The sequence below is a fragment of the Siphateles boraxobius genome, unplaced genomic scaffold, assembly GCF_051911475.1.
Source record: "Siphateles boraxobius isolate OS27281-9 unplaced genomic scaffold, OSU_SipBor_1 5, whole genome shotgun sequence".
NCBI lineage: Eukaryota > Metazoa > Chordata > Actinopteri > Cypriniformes > Leuciscidae > Siphateles > Siphateles boraxobius.
This window is the reverse complement of record NW_027509141.1, coordinates 28,504,180-28,526,448: the sequence shown is the minus strand read 5'-3', so window position 1 is coordinate 28,526,448 and position 22,269 is coordinate 28,504,180. Positions and strand designations below refer to the sequence as shown.

The window sequence follows — 22,269 nt, the reverse complement described above, 5'->3', positions numbered from 1 at the left end:
GATTGTTTTGATGAAAAATCAAAAGGATAAACAATGTAGATTTATAATCACAGCCTTCTTTGAACATATTTACCAAGGGTGCAAATAATTCAAACCAAATATTATAAACTAAATAAATAAATGCATATAAGCATGCTACAACCATTATAAATAAATAGTCATTTACCTCTTAAGACAGTTCTCATGCTATAGTTTACTTCTGTAATAAAAACCTGGAAATGTGAAAAGGGGCCATTGTCTTGGATAAATTTAAACATGCATGTGAGGGTTACTGTAGCCGAGATTTCAATGCATGTCAAAATCCAGTGCAATAAACCCCAGCTATATGCATGTGAGTGAAATAACCAGAGAAAAACAACAACAAAAAATTGGTACAGCTGTCCTTGAATGATCTTTAGTGCTGTTCTGAATCGTCCCCCTATCACGGTGCGGAGTAAACGAATCCACCGATATGACCGTGCACATGAGAGGCTCACTCATCTTTACGAGTCCAATGACTTAATTGAACTGCATACAGTGACAGCTACGTGGCCTTTACAGGCAAAATACATGAGGTGTATTTTGTTAACGTTTGTATGCAGTGGCAAGTACAGAAATAAGCTGCGACAGCTTGTCTGTGAAGATGTTTGCCATGCACACCAGAGCCATAAAGATGGGAGAATTAAGTCATTGTGAAGTCAGAATCTGCCATGCACAGGGTCTTACGTTCAACTCTCTCTCTCTCTCTCTCTCTCTCTCTCTCTCTCTCTCTCTCTCTCTCTCTCTCTCTCTCTCTCTCTCACTCTCTCTCTCTCTCGCTTATATTCTTTTAAATTACTTCCTCTGATTCTTGCTGTAGTTCTTATACACATATTTTTTTTATTTTTTTTTCTTCTTGAGCTTCTTCAGACCATCTCCATGCGCTCCTGCAGAACAGCACTTGAGAATGAGGCAAGCACTGGGACGGGGGGAAGTGGGAGACACTACTGACTGGCTAGACAGAGTTTGTGCAGTTGGTACAATCAGGCTCATCTACATATGTGACAAGAAATCAGACTGCAGTGGTCACATAAGCCCTAGGAGGGATTTAAAGACAAACATTGGGGCATTTTGAGAGATTGAGATTCACTATTTGTGACAGGGCTTTATCTTGAGTGACCATGGACAGTGTTTTGGGACGTTTTGGGGATGTTTTCAGTAACAAATGACGTAAAAGCTATGGAGAAGAATGGTTAGTTTTTAAGTTAGTTTGTGTGCACATATCTTTGATACAATAATATTTAGAATGTTACAGTGTTTGTTAGCTTGCAGTAAGCATGTTTTTAAAAATTGTTGTTATTATGTGTTGCAATTGATTTAGGATTTATATTATACAATTTAAAGGAAAAATCAATGCTTGCACGTGTGTCTATTAGGCCTGTTTACACCTGGTCACTTCATGCGTTTTCTGTGATCGGATAGCTATCCGATTACGAAAAGACCAGGTGTAAATGTCCTCCGAAATGCATTCGAGACGGATTTAAATCCGATTGCTCAAACCACATCAGGAGGTGGTCTGGGCAGCATTACAGATGAAACTGGACAAATGTAAATGCATCTGATTGTTGAAACCACATATGTAAATTTTACTCCTCCAAACAATGCTAAAAATAAACATGTGAGAGCGTGTTATTGGCTATATGACATGTTATAGCCACATATGACGGCACTACTGCAACACGCATCGCCGCAGATGAGCGGAGTATCACTTTATCAAGCCAACGTGCAAACTACCGCAAATAAAACTGAAAGTAAGTGGCAGACGCTCAACACAATCATCTTCATTAAAAGTAAAGAAACTAAATGATCTTCTGATGTCGCTCTCTCTCTTATTGCAGTCTTTGATTTTTAAATTAGCTTATGATCAATTAAATGCAGCTCATATCTGTTGCTTTCGGTGACGTGAACTCAAAATTAAATCTGCTCAAAGCGAGGGAATTGGAGATCGGATTTATATCCGTTTTGCGAAAACACATTTATGTGGCCAAGTGTAAATGGAATCGTTTTGTTAAATCAGATAGCTATCCGATCAGTAAAAACGCATGAAGTGACCAGGTGTAAACGGCCCTAAAAGAATACGAGCATCTTTAAAATGCGTTTTTGTTAGAAAAGTGTGTGTGAGATAAAAAGTTGTGCGTGCAACTCACCAGGCTGCTGGGTCGTACTCTGCCCATATCCTGACATACTCATCCAAATGATGTGGACCCAGGATGGAGGAGTCCCTGGTCAAGTACTCAAAGTTATCCATGATGACAGCAACGAAGAGATTCAGCATCTAAACACATAAACAGACCGCCCAAAAACATACATTAATCAACTATTAACAGTTTTGAAGCGAAAAATAAAAAACAGATGCATCTCTGAGAGAAAAAGTAAAATGTTAAAAAATCTGATTAAAATGGTCATGAACTGGCTTTTTTATTATTTTGTACTGTTATCTGTGCTCCACTAAAAGCATTAGAAATGTTTTTACCTAAAAAAACATTTTTTTACCTTCTATGATTGCTATTTTCTACCCTGCTTTTGAGCCTCGATCCTGAAACACTGGTTGTGCCGCATGGAAGACTTGGAAGTAACCGCCCACTGCTATTATTAGGTAATAGTTTTGCATATGTAAAATAGATTAAACCAATTAGGTCCCAAAGTTTGAAAGGACAGCTGAGTGCCCACCGATGTGAAAATCTGTGTGTCTGTTTGACAGACTTTATCCTTCATCCATGGACGCTGTTGTAATTTCGGTTAAACGTACACATATTAAGTACATATCAAATGATCTATAACAAAGCAATAGTAAGACAGGATAAACAAAAAATGTTTCACAGATGTGTGTTGAGTTGTTCCTGTCAGATCCAATACAGAAAAGCACAGCTTCTTTTTTAAATTTCAGTCTCTCAGCAAATCCTGCATCGAACTGTGTCTTGATTACAACGAATCCGAAGTAAAATGTAGCGAACAAATGGACAGCTTCTTACTAACGCGATCTGGAACTGTATTAAAGATAAACTTCAACTACGCAATCCTTACGTTGGGATCTGAAGGAAGGAAATGCAACGAATGAGTTTTTCCACAACCTGGCACTGCACAACGTCTTGCCATCCCCGAAGCCATCTTTATCGCTTGTTAGCTCTAGTAACCTAGCGTTAGCGTGTCTCTGTTATTTACCTACTACATGGGATATGGGATTTGTTGGGCAGGGCTAAAAAGTTAACTTTAAAATAAAGTTGTGGATCTTCTTTCACGGCACTATGACGTCATAATTCAACACTTTTCAGATCTTGTCTTTTTCTGACCTTGGTTTCAATAAGCTGTTTTTGGAATAACAAGGACGTTTTTAAACTTACAGGATATTTTTATAGTATAACGACCTCTTAACTGTCAAAAGATCAAGGAAAATTTGAATTCTCAGTTCATGACCCTTTAAGGTAAAGGAAGGAGTAAAGAAACAAGTGGAGGTTGTTCTCACCAGGAAAGAACAGAGGAATATGAAAGAAACAAAGTATACATAGGCAAAGTTGCTGCCGCACTCTGGCCCTTCGTTTCCAGATTTCTCATCACACTTCTTTCCTCCGAGACATGCCAGCATGATGTCATGCCATGCCTCGCCAGTGGCACTCCTGTTACCAAAACACACACATGCATGATATTAAAAAAAGTTTTTGTTAACTGATTAAAAAATATATTATATATACTATTAATAAGAAAACCTTAAAAAAAGTTCTATCTTCAAATTAAAAAACTGAAATGAAAACTAATTAAAGCTAAACAGAAATATTAAAACAATTAAATGACAAAAAGCTGACAAAATTACTAAAACTTAAGCTAAAAGTGAAGGATTTGGTGGGAATTTTTTTGGGCAAATATTTTAAGTCTTGCTCCTAAAAACAAAATAGAAACGTTTAATTGTAAGTACTAAAATTACTAAAATAAAAATAAATTAAATCTAAATAGAAATGTAAAAAAAATGATAAACACCTGACAAAAACACTATAACTTAATGCTAAAATAATAATAATAAAAAACAACAACAAGCTAATTCAAAATAATAAATTCTATAATAGCAATACTAAAATAACACTGGTAAAGACTCTGGATGGACCTGAAGAGGAGCATTAGGGCCATGATGAAGGTTCTGAAGTTGTTGTGTTCGTTGATCGCACTATCTTCCTCTTCTTCAATATTCAAGTTCCCAAACAACTAAATCACATCACAGAGAAGATATAAAACTTGTGCACACATCACGACATTCACAGATGTGATATCCCAGCAACCATATGCCATTTAAATGTGCTGATAGATGGCATATTTAAGTTTTATTTTGTCTTCATTCAGTCCCTCCAGAAAAACGCGCTTATGCGATCACATGATTTAGTGCATAATCAGCTAAAGTACGCATATTTATGCGGGGGCCGCATTTTTTCCAAATACGCCGCACAAATTGCAGATTTCTGCCCAAAATATGCGGGGCTTGCATGATTTCATAATCCCCGCATTTTCGTTGCAAAAAAGTCACATATATCTTAGCAGAAAGTTGAAAAATGTTGCATTTGCTTCACGCAAGAGCAGCCATTTCCCCCTGTTGCCATGGGAACATTATGAAGTGATGTAATTACGCGACGTGAACATCATGGAAAAGCTGTAAAACAGGAGCACACTTTATTTTTTTATATTTTATTTATTCATTTTTACAGAAGTTGTAGCATATTCCTTTTGTAAAGCTACAGAACTTGTTCGACTCATCAATGTTTTGTAAGTTTGATGTTTTTATAAGTCTGAAATAAAACAAGATGAGAAATGAAATATTCCAGCACTTTCTGTGATGAAGTATGCTTGCTTATCATAGGAAGTAATAAGAAATGACTCTTTACATTAAGGTAGTAGCCTAGTGAGAACAGGGTGTTGGGGAATCACTTTTTTTTTCTCTTTTTCATCAAACCGCAGTTTTTGCAAGTTCCCACAGTTTTTGCAAGTTCCCGCGATTTTTGCAAGTTCCCGGAATTTCATCGCATAAAATTGCATAAATATCCTGCATATTCCATTGCATTTTTTAAGAAAACGGGCCGCATAATCAAGGATTTTTGCCCGCAACAATCACAAAACAACTCGTTTTTCTGGAAGGACTGTTCATTTAGTTCTTTAAAAACTCAGTGATGTTAGAGCTCATTTTAAACAGAACAGCTATTACCTGCATGCCAATGATGGCATAGATGAAGAACAGAATTGCAATGAGCAGACACACATATGGCAGAGCCTGTAAAAAGACAAAAGCAGCATGAAAGGTGGAAGAAATTAGACAGAATTTTGATTGTTGGCAAACTGTGAAATAGGTCGAGTGCATTTGTCTCTATGCTTTTATTTAAAAGTTACAAGACCACAAGAATTTATAAAGAAGTATTACTTCTCTACAATCAATACAATGCATCTCTACGATATTGCATTAAATTATGCACTGCAATGATATATTTTTTTTGTTAATATTTGGAGAATTAATTTTAAAAAAATGTTCAATTCAATAAATAAGATCAATTTGTAGAATGTTCAGATGCCAAACAATTAACTACAACATTCAAAATAATTTCAAAGAATTAATTCACTCTTTAAATCCCTTTAAGGCAGGTCAGTTGGTTATGCTTTTTTATGTATAGATAAAAGATCTCTTCTTTTTTTCACTCTTTTGGCATCATAATCGGTGTAAAGGTTTCGGAGTGAAAAATGTTTGCATTTATCTTAAATCTTGTTCCAAAGTCACATTGGATTTGGTTTTGGCATGAGAATTAGTGTGGATATTTTCATACCTTAAATGACTGAACAAAGGTCCAAAGCAGAATGCGAATGGTCTCGCCCTGCCTCAAGAGTTTAATGAGACGTGCTGCTCGGAAGAGTCTCAGAAAACTCAGGTTTATAAAGTTATTCTGGGGAGATTAGATTGAGACAAATGTAGAAACGGAGACAGAGGAGAATGTTCCAGAAGAAAGTGGAGAATGTAAAAGAGACAGACAGAAGATATAGTAGAGAGATGTGAGGTAAAGTGAAGAAAAAAATCACAATCAGTTTACTTAATGATAACAAAACAGTTTTTAGTAAAAACATTTAAATAATAATAATTTAGAAGGAAAGAGTGGGTTAAAGTAATCAATAAACAAATATTTTGCATATAAATGTATATAAATATACATAAAGTAATGTATAAAATAAACTTAAAATGGGATTGACAAAAAAAACGAAACAAAAAAATATCACTAAAAAATTATCTAATTAATTCAGTAGGGGCTAAAAAAACAATCACTAAACTGTAACAGTCATCATCCAATCATATATTAAAGCATAAACTTTTTTTAATCAAATGCACTGATCTGTTGAGACAGGCAAGCCACAGTATGGAAGCAGCCCAATGCACCGTATTATTTAGGCCTTAGCAAGTTCAGGCATAAGGAATAGAATACCAACAACATTAGCCAATGGGGATTAGCTGCGTTGGTCATGTAATTCTCAATGGTCCAATCCACACACAAAGGTCATGCCAACTGTGTTTTCATGGCATTTTAGAAGTACTTAAAAATTCACATTATCAATTTTCAATTTTAACACTTTCCCCGCCACTTATGGAAATTTCTGTAATTTGTGAGGAAACGCTTCCCCGCCATTGACAGGCTTTCCGTGTTTTCACTGTTATACAGTAGGGGGTGCTATTACACCTCTTATGAAAGAGTACTGAATCTCTTGATCAAAACACTCTTGAAGGAGATGCAGAAACAAGCAATCTCATATGTAATCATATGCACATGTAAAATAAAAATGCGATCACCCAAATTAAACGGCATATAAATCAAAACTGCCTAATGATACTGAATGAAATGTTGACCCAGGACGAGCTAGAGGAATGTGCAAGCATTAGGGGAGTTGATGGACTCGATCTACTCCAGCTATGTTTTGATTATTGTTCTGAATCAGATCTGGATGTAGTCCACATGATTTTCTCATCTTTTTGCTCAAAATGTTCCTTTTTTTAAATGACACGTAACCACATTCAAGTGTTGATAAAAAGCTAGGATAAAAAGTTGTTTTTTTGTTTAAAAGCAAAGGGTCAGTTCATTCTTTTGATATACTGCATGTTCAGATATTCATCCAAACAAATAATCTGGGGGCCATGCTATTTTTGTGAAAATTATCAAAACTGCTGGTGGTGGCTAGCAAGGCAGGGAAAGAGTTAAGTACATTTGATATAATCAGTCAGCAAAATGTTGCGTTTAGACTTGGTACAATAAATAATAATTCTCAACTGTGTGGACAGGTTATTGAGGATCAATCCCCCATTCCAGCATACACATATTTCAATGAGTGAGATGCAGAGGAGGAACTACAGTAGAGCAGAACAGGCGGATGAGTCGAGAAAAGGAGGGAAGAAATAAGGTAATGAAAGAAAAGTCATCATGCAGCTTTTGCTAAAGTGCATGGCATTCAGTGATGATATGGCAACGACTGTGACTAACTGTGCAAGTGTAAAGGTATTTTTATGTGTAAAGGCATCTTTATGTAAAAACAAAAACTAGTGCTTTTATTAGTCACTGGATAAACAGGTAGATTAGAACTACAAGGCAATAAGAGCAAGAGTCATCTAAAATGAACTGTCTTTAACCTCTTATAGATACATTTAGGTAAATCAACTTGTCAGTAAAGTTGCTTTAATTTACTAGATACTGTATTTGCCCATACATGGTTAAATATACATATATATATTTTTTTTATTAGGGTGGACAGTATGACCAAACACTTTTATGAGTAATTTTACATCATTATGGTAATAGTACATATAATCACAAAATAGTTATTTAGAGTTATCCCGTTCTGCAAAAACAAAAGCTGTGTGGATAAATGTATCACGATATACATACTGACGAATTTTAACCATCATACCACCCAGTCCTATTTTGTTTGAGCTTTTTTTATTGCTAATAGAGTTTATGAGCATTTATGTGAGCAGCTTTCCAACTGTCAAGCATCTTTGGGGTTGGGGGTCATTATACTGGAAGCACATGCTTTGAGGAAAGAAGGGAAGGAAGAGCGAGGAATTTGGGGTAATGGATGCAATAGTAGCTGAGAATAAATTACAAACCAACCGGATTCTATGTGTTGTTGCAGTAGATGGATGCATTCATGTACAGTGAGTGTGTGAGGGGTTTGGATGCGTACATATGAGATGGAAGATATGAGAGTTTCATAGTGCATTTTTTGTTTGTTTTGGATTGGATGGGTTTATCGCCAACAAATCAGAGGAACAAAGAAAGCATGTAAAAAGATAAAACAGGAATAAGTCGTTATGGATACAGTCAACAGGCTGATTAATCAAACACAGGTACGGTGGGCATTGATTCATTATCAAAGCTGTTCCAGTGGCCGAACCATGTTTTACTGCTTTGACAGGACAGTAAAATATGAGGATTATGACCTAAAAAGCATTTTTTTATGCTAAATACCTCAGGGGCTGTGTTGTTATTGTTAATTAAAATTAAAATTATTTCATTAAAAAGTCTTTTGTGATTGAAATTAAGCTAAAATTATAAAATATTTTATTAAATTATACAACTTTAGACGAAAAACTGAAACCTGAAAAGCGAAAATTATAAATGTTATCTTGGCAACTAACTGAAATATGTTTCAGTTAAAGTACTAACATTATTAAAAATGAAATAAAAAATACAGCTAAATAGAAAAATGACAAGCACATAATAAAATTACTAAAAGTGAAAACGAAAATGAAAATGAAAACTGAAGACAAAATACAATTTATTTCAAAATATGTATAAATACTGTAAAAGTATAAAAATAATACTGCTCAGGGGGAAGTTGGAATAAGAATCCACATTGTGTAATGTGTGGCCACTGGGAGAGCCCACAAACTTCAGTGTAACACATCAGAGTAAAGTGTCTGTCTAGTTTTTATAGACAGAGCACCCAAAAAGCACAGAGAGGAAACAACACCAGCACAAATACACACTCAAACACTGACATTCACACACAAAACCCAGTACAAATACACACAACACTTAACAATAGCATGAATACATGATGTGGAAGACTGAACGGGTAAATATTCAAGTAGACAAAAGTTTTAACATTTTGCTGACAAACAATTTTACAAAATTAAGTTTGAAGTGTTGCATTTAAACCTTCCTCATTAAACGTGTGTAATAATAGGTTGATGTATTAAACATGCTATATATTCAGTACTTAAATATTCATGTGTGTTGGAATGCAACTTTTTACAGTCACAAGAAAGGGAAGTTATTGTAAGAGATACATTAACAGGGATTAAAATGAGTATTTATGTACAAGTGGATAAATTCACATTGTCCATTCAATTCCAACATGAATCAAGATGCAATCTGTATTTGCTTTCTAAACTTGTCTAAAAGTACACTTACCCCAAACTCTGTCACTAAAATATCTGTGATGCTGCCGATAACGGACACAAAATCAAAAATATTCCAAGCGTCTCGGAAATAATTCTGCAGAGAAAAGGAGAGCGTGAGTTAACCAATCATGTCAGAGTTCTCCAGGAGCGAGGACCCATATTTTACCCAATCCTGCAATGACAAGACTATTTAAGAAGTATAGCCAATCAAATGCCTGTCACCATGGAGACAGGCAGACAAGTGCATTAGATGTTTTTTATTCCCCAAACACATTTTTCGAAAGGGGTTAGGGAAAGAAACGTTTCATAAATATCTCAGGTCTAAAAAAGGAACAGGATGTATGAATTAATAATGGGTGATATCTTTAGATTGTGCGATGAGTACTGCTAGGAAGAGCAGGATGTATGAATGTGATCAGTGCGACTTACTTTGATACCAAAGGCAATGATTTTCAGAATACACTCCATGAAGAAGAGTGTCGTGAACACGATATTCAGGTTCTTCAGGACTTTATCATACGCCTCGGAGGCCCCGTCGTACTGGAGACATAGAGTAATGAAAATGTAGACCCTGGATGTACAGACATGATTGATGCTAGGGGAGGAAGAAGAAGCTCGTACCTTCATCATAAGGACAACTGTGTTGAGCGCAATGAGAGCCATGATACTGTACTCAAACGGAGGTGACACCACAAACTGCCACATTCGGTACTGAAAGCTTTGCTTGTTCTGAGGCATGTGGCGCGTTAGAGGTTTGGCATTTATAGCAAAATCAATACAGGCTCTCTAGAAGACACAGAACAACAGAAAACAGTGAAAGAATTATCTGACATATCACGTTGCATGTTTGTTGCAGTGGAAAGACAAGTGAAAAGTAAAACTGTGCAGCAGTAAAACTGACTATTGCTCATAGCTGATTTTTTACATTAGCATGTTGTTAAATATAAGAAATGTGTGTGCACAAATGTAATAATCTCAGTTGAGACGATTATACCCCAGAAACACAGTTTTATTTACATGAATAGAAAAACTAGGTTTTCTGATGATGTAATTATTCATGCCTCATCTATGGAATTTTATCTCAAACTGTAGAAAAGTCCAACAACATCCAGTGAACAGTTCTTCTGCCAAAGCAATTGTCTGTGTCTGTGCTTGAAATGTCTGATGCCCATATGTACAAAAAATATTGTTTATTAAATTATTATTATTATTTTTTGTGTGTGGCTCTCTCTTGCTCGGTCATCTCTTAGGCTCATTCCTAGTTGAAAGCCATTGTGTTTTCATTTTCGCTGTCAATCATCAATAACCTGTGTGAAGTCACTGTTTTCGCTGCTCTTGTTTAGTCTAACCTTTTGCTAGCGTTGTTCTAACTATGACAATCTCGCGTCCCTTTTCATTTGGAATTTTTGACCAGGAAACGATGTATAGAGCCACAAAGGCATAAGTCAAAATTGTACTAAACCGTTCGATTCATATGGATTAGTTTTCACTGTCTTTAAGAACTTTTTGAAGCGTCAAAGTGTTAATTGCATAGACTGCCAATGGAGGGACAGAAATCTCTCAGATTTTATTACAAATACCTTAATTTGTGTTTCGAAGTTGAACAAAAGTCTTACGGTTTTGGAACGACATGAGGGTGATTAATTGATGACAGAATTTTCATTTATGGGTGAACTAACACTTTAAATAATAATAATAATAAAAATAATAGAATATGTTTATATATATTTTTAGCAATCTACTCCTTTTTAGAGTTTGCAATAAAATTGACAATTTCACAGATGAGATTTTCAAAAAACAGAACAGTCAATATTTAAGTTTATAAACACATTTTACACAAATGGCTATTGCAACTTATGACTCAAAATGAGTCTGAAAATGTAGGTTGAAATACCACATTATTTATTACATGACATTATTTACCATTGAACAACTTTTTAGCAATGAATACAACTAAACTCTGTCCACAATCTCAGATATAATTTTTTCTCGGATGCAATTGAAGGATTTATAGGATGTTGCCTGAAATTGTGTTCAAAATTAGGTATGTTAGTTTGGTTTACTCATGTGAATAAAATAGCAATTACCTCATTCTTTTCGAGGCTGTAGTCCTCCATCATCTTGTCTCCTTGCTCCTGGAAAGTGATGATGATGAGAGCTACAAAGATGTTTACGAAGAAGAAGGGGAAGACAACGAAGTACACCACGTAAAAGATGGACATTTCCATCCGGTACCCCGGGCTCGGGCCCTGGTCCTCATAAGTGGAGTCCACAGAATGCTTCAACACTCTGAAAGAGAAAAGAAAGGAAGAGGCGATGACACCAGAGATGACTTTAGCGCTTATTTGTGAGTGAATGCCAACTCACTGCGGCCATCCCTCTCCAGTGGACACAGTAAAGAGAGTAAGCAGGGCCCAAAGCACGTTGTCGTAGTGAAAATCGTACTTCTTCCACTCCCGCTTCTGCGATTTGACCTCGTTATTACGCTCATACACCAAATATTCGCCCCTGAAACACAAATACACATGAAAAACTCAAAAACTCAATTTTTTCACAGTGATGGGTGAGTATAGGGCAGTTCACACCAAGGTATAACTATTACGTTACAACGATAAGTATAACTATTAAGTTTTAGTAATTGTTGTAATTCTATAACGGTTATACAATGGTAACGGCACAGAGGAACGAGAATGAGTTTTTAGAATGAGTTCAAACATTTAAAGTGGCAAATGACAGCACATGCTTATAATAAACAGACTGCTATCATGCAATGGTGTGGATGCTAATATGGTTATCGATAAAGTTCTCTTTATAGTTATCATTGCTTTGAACGGACCTCACGTGTATTACTGTGAACCATGTCGCCAAATTTATGTCACTTTTGGAAAACTGTTGTATGCAAAATTGTGATTTTTGACTAAAATCATCTTTAATTGCAGGTCATCTCTCCTTACCTGCAGTCACGGGCGAACTCTTTGGACTCGTCGGTACAGTAGAAGAATCGTCCCTTAAAGAGCTGCACGGCCACCACAGCGAAAATGAACATGAACAGCATGTAGACAATGAGGATGTTCAACACGTTCTTCAGAGAGTTTACTACACAGTCAAACACCGCCTGGGAGAAAGAGACGTATGAAATTAGCATAGTGCTCTAATTTAGCAAACAAAACAGGGGAAATCAGGATGATGCGATAACATGTATCACAGCTGTGTAGGTGTATGTGTGCGTTTTTGACTGTACTTTTAGTTTAGGAAGACGTTTGATGGTCTTGAGTGGACGTAGCACCCTTAGGACCCTCAGAGACTTGATAACACTGATGTCTTTCCCCTTACTGCTCCCCCTGAGGAGTGGAGGCAAACAACAGGACATTAACATGCTGTACAATGAGACCGAAAGAGTGATAAGGACATTTTGAAAGACCGTCTCCATCTATTTCCATCACATTTTACTTCTAGATCATTCTTTGAGCCTCCATTTTACTCTTAATGTAGAAGATAGTTTAAATATCACCATGCAACAGTTAATACTATTATATATATATATATATATATATATATATATATATATATACTGTATATATATAATATACACTAATTTGTTGTGGAATGCTTATTATCAAAAATCTTTTTCTTTTTTTTTCTTCAGGCAAGTTTTCACAGGCCTTCAGATTCTCAACCATCGATGGTTTTTGGTTTACTTGTCTTCTTCTCTGGACATTCCAAAAGCATAACACATTCAAGTAAGTATCAAAACTGTCAGGCATTTTTGGGTGCAATGCCCAGCCAAACCTCTTTCTTTCTTTCTTATGTTTTTTTAGCTGTGTTAGAGCAGACAAGGGAATGGAGGTCTGGGATATGGAGGCTGTTTGTGTTAATTGTGGGTAACATGACGAGACTGAGGGGTCACTGAGATGCAAAAGGCTAGCGGACTTGAGTCCGACTGTATCTTGTCCCTAGAAGAACTTTAGGAAGCTCAAACGAGGAGACAAAGACAAGTTACAAGGACATTTCATTGCATTCAAACCGATAAGGGAAACAAAAGGAAAAACTGTCAATAAATTTCCTGCCATTTGGATTTTTACAAGAAAATGCTTGCCATTTCGAAGAATTTTTGACCAGGAAACTTGATGTATAGTGCCATAGTCTGTCTACACTGGAAAGCAAAATTGATTATCCATGAACACGGATCAATCAGCTGTAAGATCAAGGTAAAAAAAAAAAATCAGGGGGAATTAAATGGACTTTGCATGGGTTATAAGCAGTATGTATGTATATATATATATATATATATATATATATATATATATATATATATATATATATAAATTACATGAAAATAAATGAATGCTTGGTAAATAAATAAAAACAAACAAATTAAAAATAAATATAATAAGAAAATAATGAGGTTAATAATGGGTTAATGATGAGGTTATTTAAATATATAACTAGCAGGGCCGGCGCTTCGCACACACACATCACGCACTGCGCGTAGGGCACCAAGTGCTTGGGGGGGCATCAAAAAATCTGGGTCGTGAAAAATCATCACAATAGGCTACTAGTATAAATAATAAATAAAATGTCTAAAGCATGTTAATATACAAAAGCAATACAAAAGTAATTTTGAAACTTGGGCTGTTTAAGATGCAGTTAGTTTGTTTGAGAAGAAAAGGAAGACCGCTTAGATACGCTTTTTCGTTGTTGTTCTATGCGAATAATGCGGTCATTTTCAAGAGGTTCATAGGCCAAGGCCCAAGGGCGACATCTGTTGGTGAAACTGCAATTAGGAAAAAAAAAAAACTACATGTCTACATGATATATGTGTGTGTACGGTGCATAATTATTTTGTATATATAAATACACACACATATGCATGTATATATTTAAGAAATATTTGCATGTATATACTGTATATATTTATATATAATTTATATTATATATACATTTAAATATTTTATATATAAATAACAAATATTTCATAAATACATACATGCAAATGTGTATTTATATATATACAAAATAATGATACACAGTACACACACATAAATCATTCATGTAGACACAAACTTTTATTTTGGATGCGATTAATCGCGATCAATCTTTTCCCAGCCCTACAAATTATGTACAGAATTATTATATTGTGCCTCATCGGACCTCTTTTAAAGGTCAAATAGAGTTTTGAATTTTAAATGTTCCAGTGACACATAGGCCTATATAAACCTAACTAAGAACCTAACTAAGAAATTCTAAATGGTTGTTATTCCTCGGGTGAGTGGGTGGGTGAGGGGGTGTCGAGTGGAGAGAGAGGGGGGGGGGGGGGGGGGCACCACCAAGCATTTGTGCTTAGGGCACCCAAATGGCTAGCGCCGGCCCTGATAACTAGTGCTGTCAAATTGTGATTAACCGCATCTAACATAAAAGTTTGCGTTTATATAATATATGTGTGTGTATATATCATATTAAATTTATATATATATAATATATATAAATATGTGTGTGCGTGTCTGTGTGTATATGTATATATATATAGCATATATATGCATCCGTGTATGTACACACAAATATTATATATAACACACAAATAATCACGATTAATCGATTTGGCAGCACTATATATATATATTTATAGTAAAAAAATGACATTTAACATTTTTCAATAAAGTTATTTTATTTTAGACAGATGGTGAAAAAGTGTCTGGAGTAGAAAAAGTACTGGTGTTTCTAGTGTCTATTAAATGATAATGTTAGTGAACTTGCACCCAGTGTAGACATTCTTAGCCATCAAGCATGAATCCTTATTGAGCCAAGCTCAGTCTTATGAATGTGGCAGAGGTATTTTTATTTTTTGTAAGTATATACACAGGTCTCAAACACAAACAGAAGTGAACTCTTCAATCAAGCGGCCAAGACAGCTGTCTTTAACAATGAACTTCCAGGCAAGTCCCAGCTGAAGACCAGCCAGCTCATGACAGATTGATTGAGTCGGAGCATTGGAAAAGGTCCAGGTTACCAATAATCAATAACTCGCTCCTGACTGTGCTCAGAGAAAGGTGTGCAGTACTGTAAGCTGTGTACAAAAGTGCAATCTCTTCTGTAACTTTGTGTTCAGACGTTTAGGTCCACAGATGGACCCGTTATAGCCAATGTAAGTCACGGCAGAATAAAACAAGCAGTGGAATGGAGAGAACCAGAGTGGATGAGCAAAGAGGAAGGGAGGAGGATGGATTGTCAGGAAGGGAAAAAGAAAGAAAGAGAGAGAAGCCATCACGTGAGCTGGACGGTAGCCGTGCGACAATAAGGATGGGAGACTTTACCGAGAGAGGCTCCTGTTGATCACCAAGGCGTAGACATAAGAGAGGTCAGAGACAGACAGCGGAAGAAAGAAAGAGACAGAAAAGAGAGGAATACACACACACAGAAAAAGAGAAAGAGAGACAGAAAAAGAAACAAGATACTGGGAGTGGTTTGCAGAGGAACAACATCAATATGAGAGACAGACAAACAGAGAAAAAGGACCAAACCAAAAAACTACAGCGAATGATTAAAAGAGTTGAAAGCCCCTGTGTTCATATATTTAAAACTAAAGATCAAGTCAAGTCAAACAAAATTAAAGATGCACCAAGCAATGTTTTACACATATAATAGGACTTTTGACACATATGTTAAATCAAATTATTGCAAAATTGATCACGGCTGACAAATTCACCTGAATTGGTAATTAAAAAAAAAAAAAAAACTGCTTTCGTGTGATACAACATCCCCTCCAACATTGGTCAATATTGAAACTTTGCTTAGTGAGTCTTTAAGTAATAACAATTCTATAGACATATAACTGACCCTTTACCAAGCGCTGCCAACTTGGTTACCTTTATTCGCTCACACAAGCTTTACAGAGTTACATAGGAGTGAATTGGAGTTTTTCATGAATTATTTTCATATTTGTTTAATAATGCCTCTAAAATGTTGGGGTAAAACTATATATATATATATATATATATATATATATATATATATATATATATATATATATATATATATAATCCTCCACAGCCGCATATTAGTCAGCAACAGTTGCTAAGGTGAGTTTTGCCAGTAACGCTGGAGGCAGGGATTAGCTAAGGGTCTAGATGAAATCTTTAAAACTTTAGAAAGCTGTTGAGAGATCTGATAAACAAGTAGTGTACAGTTCTAAGATAAGATGATATCTATCTGTTCATTTCACAAACAAGCTCATTATCTGATCAAAGATTTATATATATATATATATATATATATATATATATATATATATATATATATATATATAAACAGCTTTCAGAATCATAATAATACATATATGATCATATTTTATTATGTAATATTATAATATACATATAATAAAATCTAATTATATTATAATAAAATATTATACAAATATTATAATAAAATTAATGTGTACGGACCTGCTAATCAAATTTAGCTGCTTTATTAGTGATTAACTCATGCTCGCAATTGCCCTTACACACACACTGTCTGTTGCTCTTTGCTGTATTGACTCTGACTGAATCATTCTCATACACTAACCCCTGCTAGGTATTTGGCAGGTCTTTACTCTGGGCCTGTTCCCAATCAATAACTAAGGATCCAAACTTGTCACACTTATAGATTAGGACAACCCACTGCAGTAGTAGAGAATCCTCCCTCTGCCATGCCAACTCTGAGAGCAGGGGGAGATTCTCGCCACCTTAGCCCTGAATCAGCACACAGTGTCAGACACTTGAGCCAGAATGGAGGTGGAATCTGTAAATGACTGCAATGGAGCCAAAATGGCCGCCACACCGCTGTCGCCTCAAGGTGGCAGTGTTCGACGGTATTTATTTAAGTAACTTTCAAGCAGCACATACTGTACAGTCCAAAACCCAACACAGACCTAATTTAACAATCCAAACTTCCAGCGCCGATTTGTTTACATGCTTCACAGGTATAGTTAATAACTTCATTCTTTATTCTATGAATGAAGGTGCCAAAAGCATAATCATTTGTTGAGTCATTTTGTTCTTATTGTGAGACTATAACAAATGGGAAAGCCTTTCCTCCACCAAACCAAGGTATTCTGGGTAATCAGAGATGCTTGTGTGTCATATGACCATGCCTATACCCAGAATCCATTCATTTAGAAATATTAAGCAGTGGAGAGAACAAGACTTAAAGCAATAGTTCACTCAAAAATAAAATTTTGTCATTATTTATTCACCCTTATGTTGTATCAAACCTGCAAGATGTTTTTTTTAACCATGGAACACAAAATAACATACAGGTTTGAAACAGCATGACAGTGAGTAAATAATCACAGGTTATAATAAACGATATAACCTTTCATTTCATATGTGCGTGAGTGCGAAAGAGAGAATGAGATGAAGGACAGAAGATGAACAAACGTCAAAAACACCAATTAATGAGAAGCAACTGTCAACCTTGGAGTCTTCTTTTCTTGTGTTCCTTTATTTCCTTTACCATATCCTTTTATATATCTTGTTCTCTCTATCTCTCCACATCTCTTGTGGTCTCTCTTTTTAACTCACTTTGTCAGACTCAACAAATGGAGGCCCAAATGATAAACAGCTTGACAGCTTGAGTCGGTCCAAGGCAGCTTAGTGCTAATGGAGAGGAGGAGAAGAGAGGAGAGGAGAGGAGAGGAAAGGAAATTGGATGGGGAAGAATTGTTTTGAGGAATGATAACGAAAAGACACAGGACAGAAACAGGGTTGAGAGGGTTCATTTAGATTAGGGTCAGGGGAGGGGAATGAAAACTGGGTGTTATGTGTGGAGTGATTTTTAACTCAAAGCAGGATTTAAACATATCGGGCCATGTGTACTCGATCATATTGTACGGCCTGATAGGTTTCACTACAGGCATTCAGCTAACAGTCATTCATATCAGCATACCATGTGAATTCTCTTGGCAAATATTTTAGTACAAACAGGAGAAAACAAATTGGCTACAATTACTCTAGTTACTCAATTACCTTAGTCTTCTTCAGTATCACATGATCCTTCAGAAATCATTCTAATATGCTGATTTGGTGCTCAAGAAATTTCTTATTATTATCAATGATGAAAACAGTTGCACTGCTTATTTTTTTCCAGGATGTTTTTATAAATAGTAAGTTTAAAAAAAAGAAAAGTAAATTACTGATTACAATTTTGAACGGTAGTGTATATATATATATATATATATATATATATATATATATATATATATATATATATATTTTAAATACAATAATTAGCTTAAATCTCAAATCTGCATATTAAATTTGAGGCCAGTGCATGTATGCTGATAGTTTGACTGATGTAAATAATCATGTCCATCTTCCTCAGTCCCTAATTTGTATTGCTTGTTGGGGCCAATGTTGCTTGTAAAGACGTTTCGATAGCAAAGTGTTAACAATGACAAAACAGTATGACAAACAGTGAAGCAAATGACAACTTAAGACTATTTCAAAAGGCTCTTGGTTAGCTAGCAAGTTGCTATTTAGAATGGATTTTTTTAGAATTCATTTTTAGCATGTGATTTGAAGGTGATTATTTATTTTAAGGTCACATGTTATGATGTTGGCTAGCTGGGCAGCTGAAAAAAGAATTTGAACTGAATGCACATGCAATAATGTAAACACGTGCAATCACACATAATAAACAGATAGATACCTATACCACATCAAAAAGGATCTGAAACTATGCATTAGATATTTATTTACTTACCTATTTTATTTTGCTATTATTATTCCAAAGTCTTGTTTAAAAGTGTGCAGATACATTTAATGCCACAAAAAAACAGTGTTATGCCATTTATGAAACCCAGCAAGGGGTGTTCCCTTTCAAGGGAACTCGAGCTGCGTTTGAGACGCGGTGGGAACGCTCTGCGTGATTACGTCGTGAAGCACGTGTAAAATCAGTCCAATGGAAGCCCGCTACGACATAGGTGACGTCATAGACCAGGAAACTATAAAGCAACCCTGAAATCAGACCGCGATAGCTTCTGCACCTTCAGCAAGCGCTCTCTGTATATCTGTCCTTGTCTATTTATTGTTGTCTGTCAAGCCCAATATATCTATCATTATTATGGCAAGCAAGCAAGATTATAGACGGTGTGTTGTTCCCTGCCCTCGTTATATACGGGTGAGGACACACACATCAGCTTTGTGTTGCTTGTTTGGGAGTGGAGCATGCTCAGTCAGTCCTCGAGGGGGCTGATTGTGAGCATTGTATGAGTCTATCTATGAAGACGCTCCGCTCTCGCCGATCGTTCTTTGAGGAGGACGGTACGGTTTGCGCTCCCCGCGCGGGTCCCGCTGTTGCCTAGACACGGCGGCGACTCGCATTTTGGGGTTCGAAGTCGGATCTGACAGCGTGGGTTGGGACGGGCTCCGCCCTATCTCAGCTTTCACCTGCAGATCCAGTGTGCTGCGATTTCCAGTTCTGAGGAATTGGTATCGTTAGTGTTTTGTTAAGAAAAAGTGAACAAAACAAATAAAAATATTAAGAAAAAGGCAGATGTTTGATTTTTCAATAAATAGGCAGCTCATAACTCTGTTGAATAAAGAGGAGCTTTTAAAAGGAGGCTTTTCTAATGCTGTTGCTAGTTAAATATTCACTGGACAGCTGAACATTATGAGAGTGAAAATAAAAAGAGTTTATTAGATGAAATATATCTAAAAAAACAGGAAAACTCTGTATCTCAGCCTCCTCGTCGGGGACTACTGGTTTTTCCCTATCTCCACACTGAGGTGTCGAGATCGTGGAATAAACCGGTTTCTATTTTATGTGTTTAATACCCAAACGTCTAACTAGAGTAATGTTATGGGTATTAAGTATCATGGTATGACAGTGCCTTGGATTATAGAGACGCTTGCGAGCTTTCTCTCTCCCAAGTCGGCGTCATCATTTTTAACCCCGACGTTACCCACCAGCCATCTTTAATAATAAATAAATTTTATTAGGCAGTACTGGTGGGTAAAGTATTTAAGGACATAGATGAATGTGAGGATGTCAGCATTGACTCTATTCGAGAATATATATATATATATATATATATATATATATATATATATATGTTTATATGTATACGTTTTTCTGATAAAAAAATAAAGAAAAAGAAAGATAAAAATGTCTGTTCTTCTGGACGCTCCGCTTTCAAGAAAACTAAACCTTTCAGCGGCGTTCCAGAGGTTTCTTCCTCACCAATCTATGTTCCTGAAACTGGCATAGAGTACAAAGAAGAAGACCTGATGCCGAGGCTATCAGGCTTCTAAGGGTGGTCCCCTCCGGGTTAGGGACGGTTTTGAGAAATCGTTTCTCCTCGGCGCCCTCTGGGGTGCGACTCTCTGAGGAGTGTCGCAGCGCTGCCAGTTCGGTTGTTCCCTGCCGGTTCGCCGTTCAGGGCACCGAGGTGTCAGCGTCCCCATACGATCCTCCGAGGAGGGTCGTAGAGCAGTCAGTTCGGTCTCCCTGCCGGTTCGCCGTTTCAGGGTGCCGAGGTGCCTGCTTTTTCCTAGGATCCTCCGAGGAGGGTCGTAGGAACTAAGCTAGTTAGAGGTAGGCAAGATCTGAGGACTGTCGTCATCTCTAATAAAGCTTAGACAAGAAGTCCTGTCGAATAAAAAAAAAAGAAAAAAAAAGAGGGACGGTTTTGAGAAATCGTTTCTCCTAACGGCGCCCTCTGGGGTACGACTCTCTGAGGAGGGTCGCAGCGCTGCCAGTTTGGTTGTTCCCTGCCGGTTCGCCGCTTCAGGGCGCCGAGGTGTCAGCGTCCCCGTGCAATCCTCTGAGGAGGGTTGTAGAATGGTCAGTTCGGTTGTTCCCTGCCGGTTCGCCGCTTCAGGGCACCGAAATGGTTGTTCAATCAAATCCAGAGGCCAGTCTCGAGAGACTGGTTCTCTTCTCGGAATTTCTGGCAGCGTGGAAACTTCTGCCAAATATTTCTCTATGGGTCCAGCACATAATAGAAAAGGGTTACAGAATTCAGCTCGGTTCTCGTCCGCCCTGATTTCAAGGAGTCCTCCCCACGGTGGTGGACTCACAGCAGGCTCTGGTAATGGAGCAAGAAGTACTGACACTTCTTCGAAAGGGAGCTATAGAAAGGGTTTCTCCTCCCAGCAGAGAGTCAGGGTTTTACAGCCGTTACTTCATTGTTCCAAAGAAGGATGGAGGGTGGCGTCCTATTCTAGACCTGCGGCAGTTAAACAGCAGGGTTCAGAAACTCAAGTTCAGAATGCTTACACTCAAACAGATTGTATCACAGATTCAGTCCGAGGACTGGTTTGTCACAATAGACTTGAAGGACGCGTACTTCCATGTATCTATCCATCCTCATCACAGGAGGTTCCTGAGGTTCGCTTTCGGGGGCGAAGCATACCAATATCGGGTTCTTCCATTTGGCCTAGGTTTATCTCCCCGCACTTTTACAAAATGCGTGGATGCAGCTCTGGCTCCGTTGAGACTCCAGGGCATCCGCGTATTAAATTACATTGACGATTGGTTGATTTTAGCTCAGTCAGAGCAGGTGGCAGTTCAGCATCGAGATGCTGTTCTGTCCCACATAAAGAGTTTGGGGTTGCAGCTAAACACCAAAAAGAGTGTGCTCCTCCCTGCTCAGAGGACCACTTTTCTAGGTGTAATTTGGGATTCGACCACAATGCAGGCACGCCTGTCTCCTGCTCGTATTTCTGCGATTCTCACAGCCGCAAAGAATGTGAAACTAGGCCAGTCACTCACTGTGAAACAGTTTCAGAGACTGTTGGGTCTTATGGCAGCTGCGTCCAACGTTATTACTTTTGGCCTTCTGTACATGAGACCCCTGCAGTGGT

General features: G+C 37.0%; 1 protein-coding gene across 3 annotated transcripts in view; it reads right to left on the bottom strand.

Moving 5' to 3' along the window:
* The window catches only part of cacna1ab (calcium channel, voltage-dependent, P/Q type, alpha 1A subunit, b), a 147,100-nt gene that overhangs the window by 21,053 nt on the left and 103,778 nt on the right, over positions 1-22,269 (bottom strand). For all 3 annotated transcript variants that reach the window (XM_077203675.1, XM_077203677.1, XM_077203676.1), the window contains 12 exons: positions 12,669-12,768; positions 12,382-12,542; positions 11,795-11,935; positions 11,515-11,716; positions 10,049-10,213; positions 9,857-9,967; positions 9,438-9,521; positions 5,811-5,927; positions 5,201-5,266; positions 4,115-4,212; positions 3,482-3,632; positions 2,166-2,293 (listed from right to left, as the gene is read on the bottom strand). In XM_077203675.1, the coding sequence (XP_077059790.1) occupies positions 2,166-2,293; positions 3,482-3,632; positions 4,115-4,212; positions 5,201-5,266; positions 5,811-5,927; positions 9,438-9,521; positions 9,857-9,967; positions 10,049-10,213; positions 11,515-11,716; positions 11,795-11,935; positions 12,382-12,542; positions 12,669-12,768 (1,524 nt within the window). The remainder of the gene's footprint in view (positions 1-2,165; positions 2,294-3,481; positions 3,633-4,114; positions 4,213-5,200; positions 5,267-5,810; positions 5,928-9,437; positions 9,522-9,856; positions 9,968-10,048; positions 10,214-11,514; positions 11,717-11,794; positions 11,936-12,381; positions 12,543-12,668; positions 12,769-22,269) is intronic.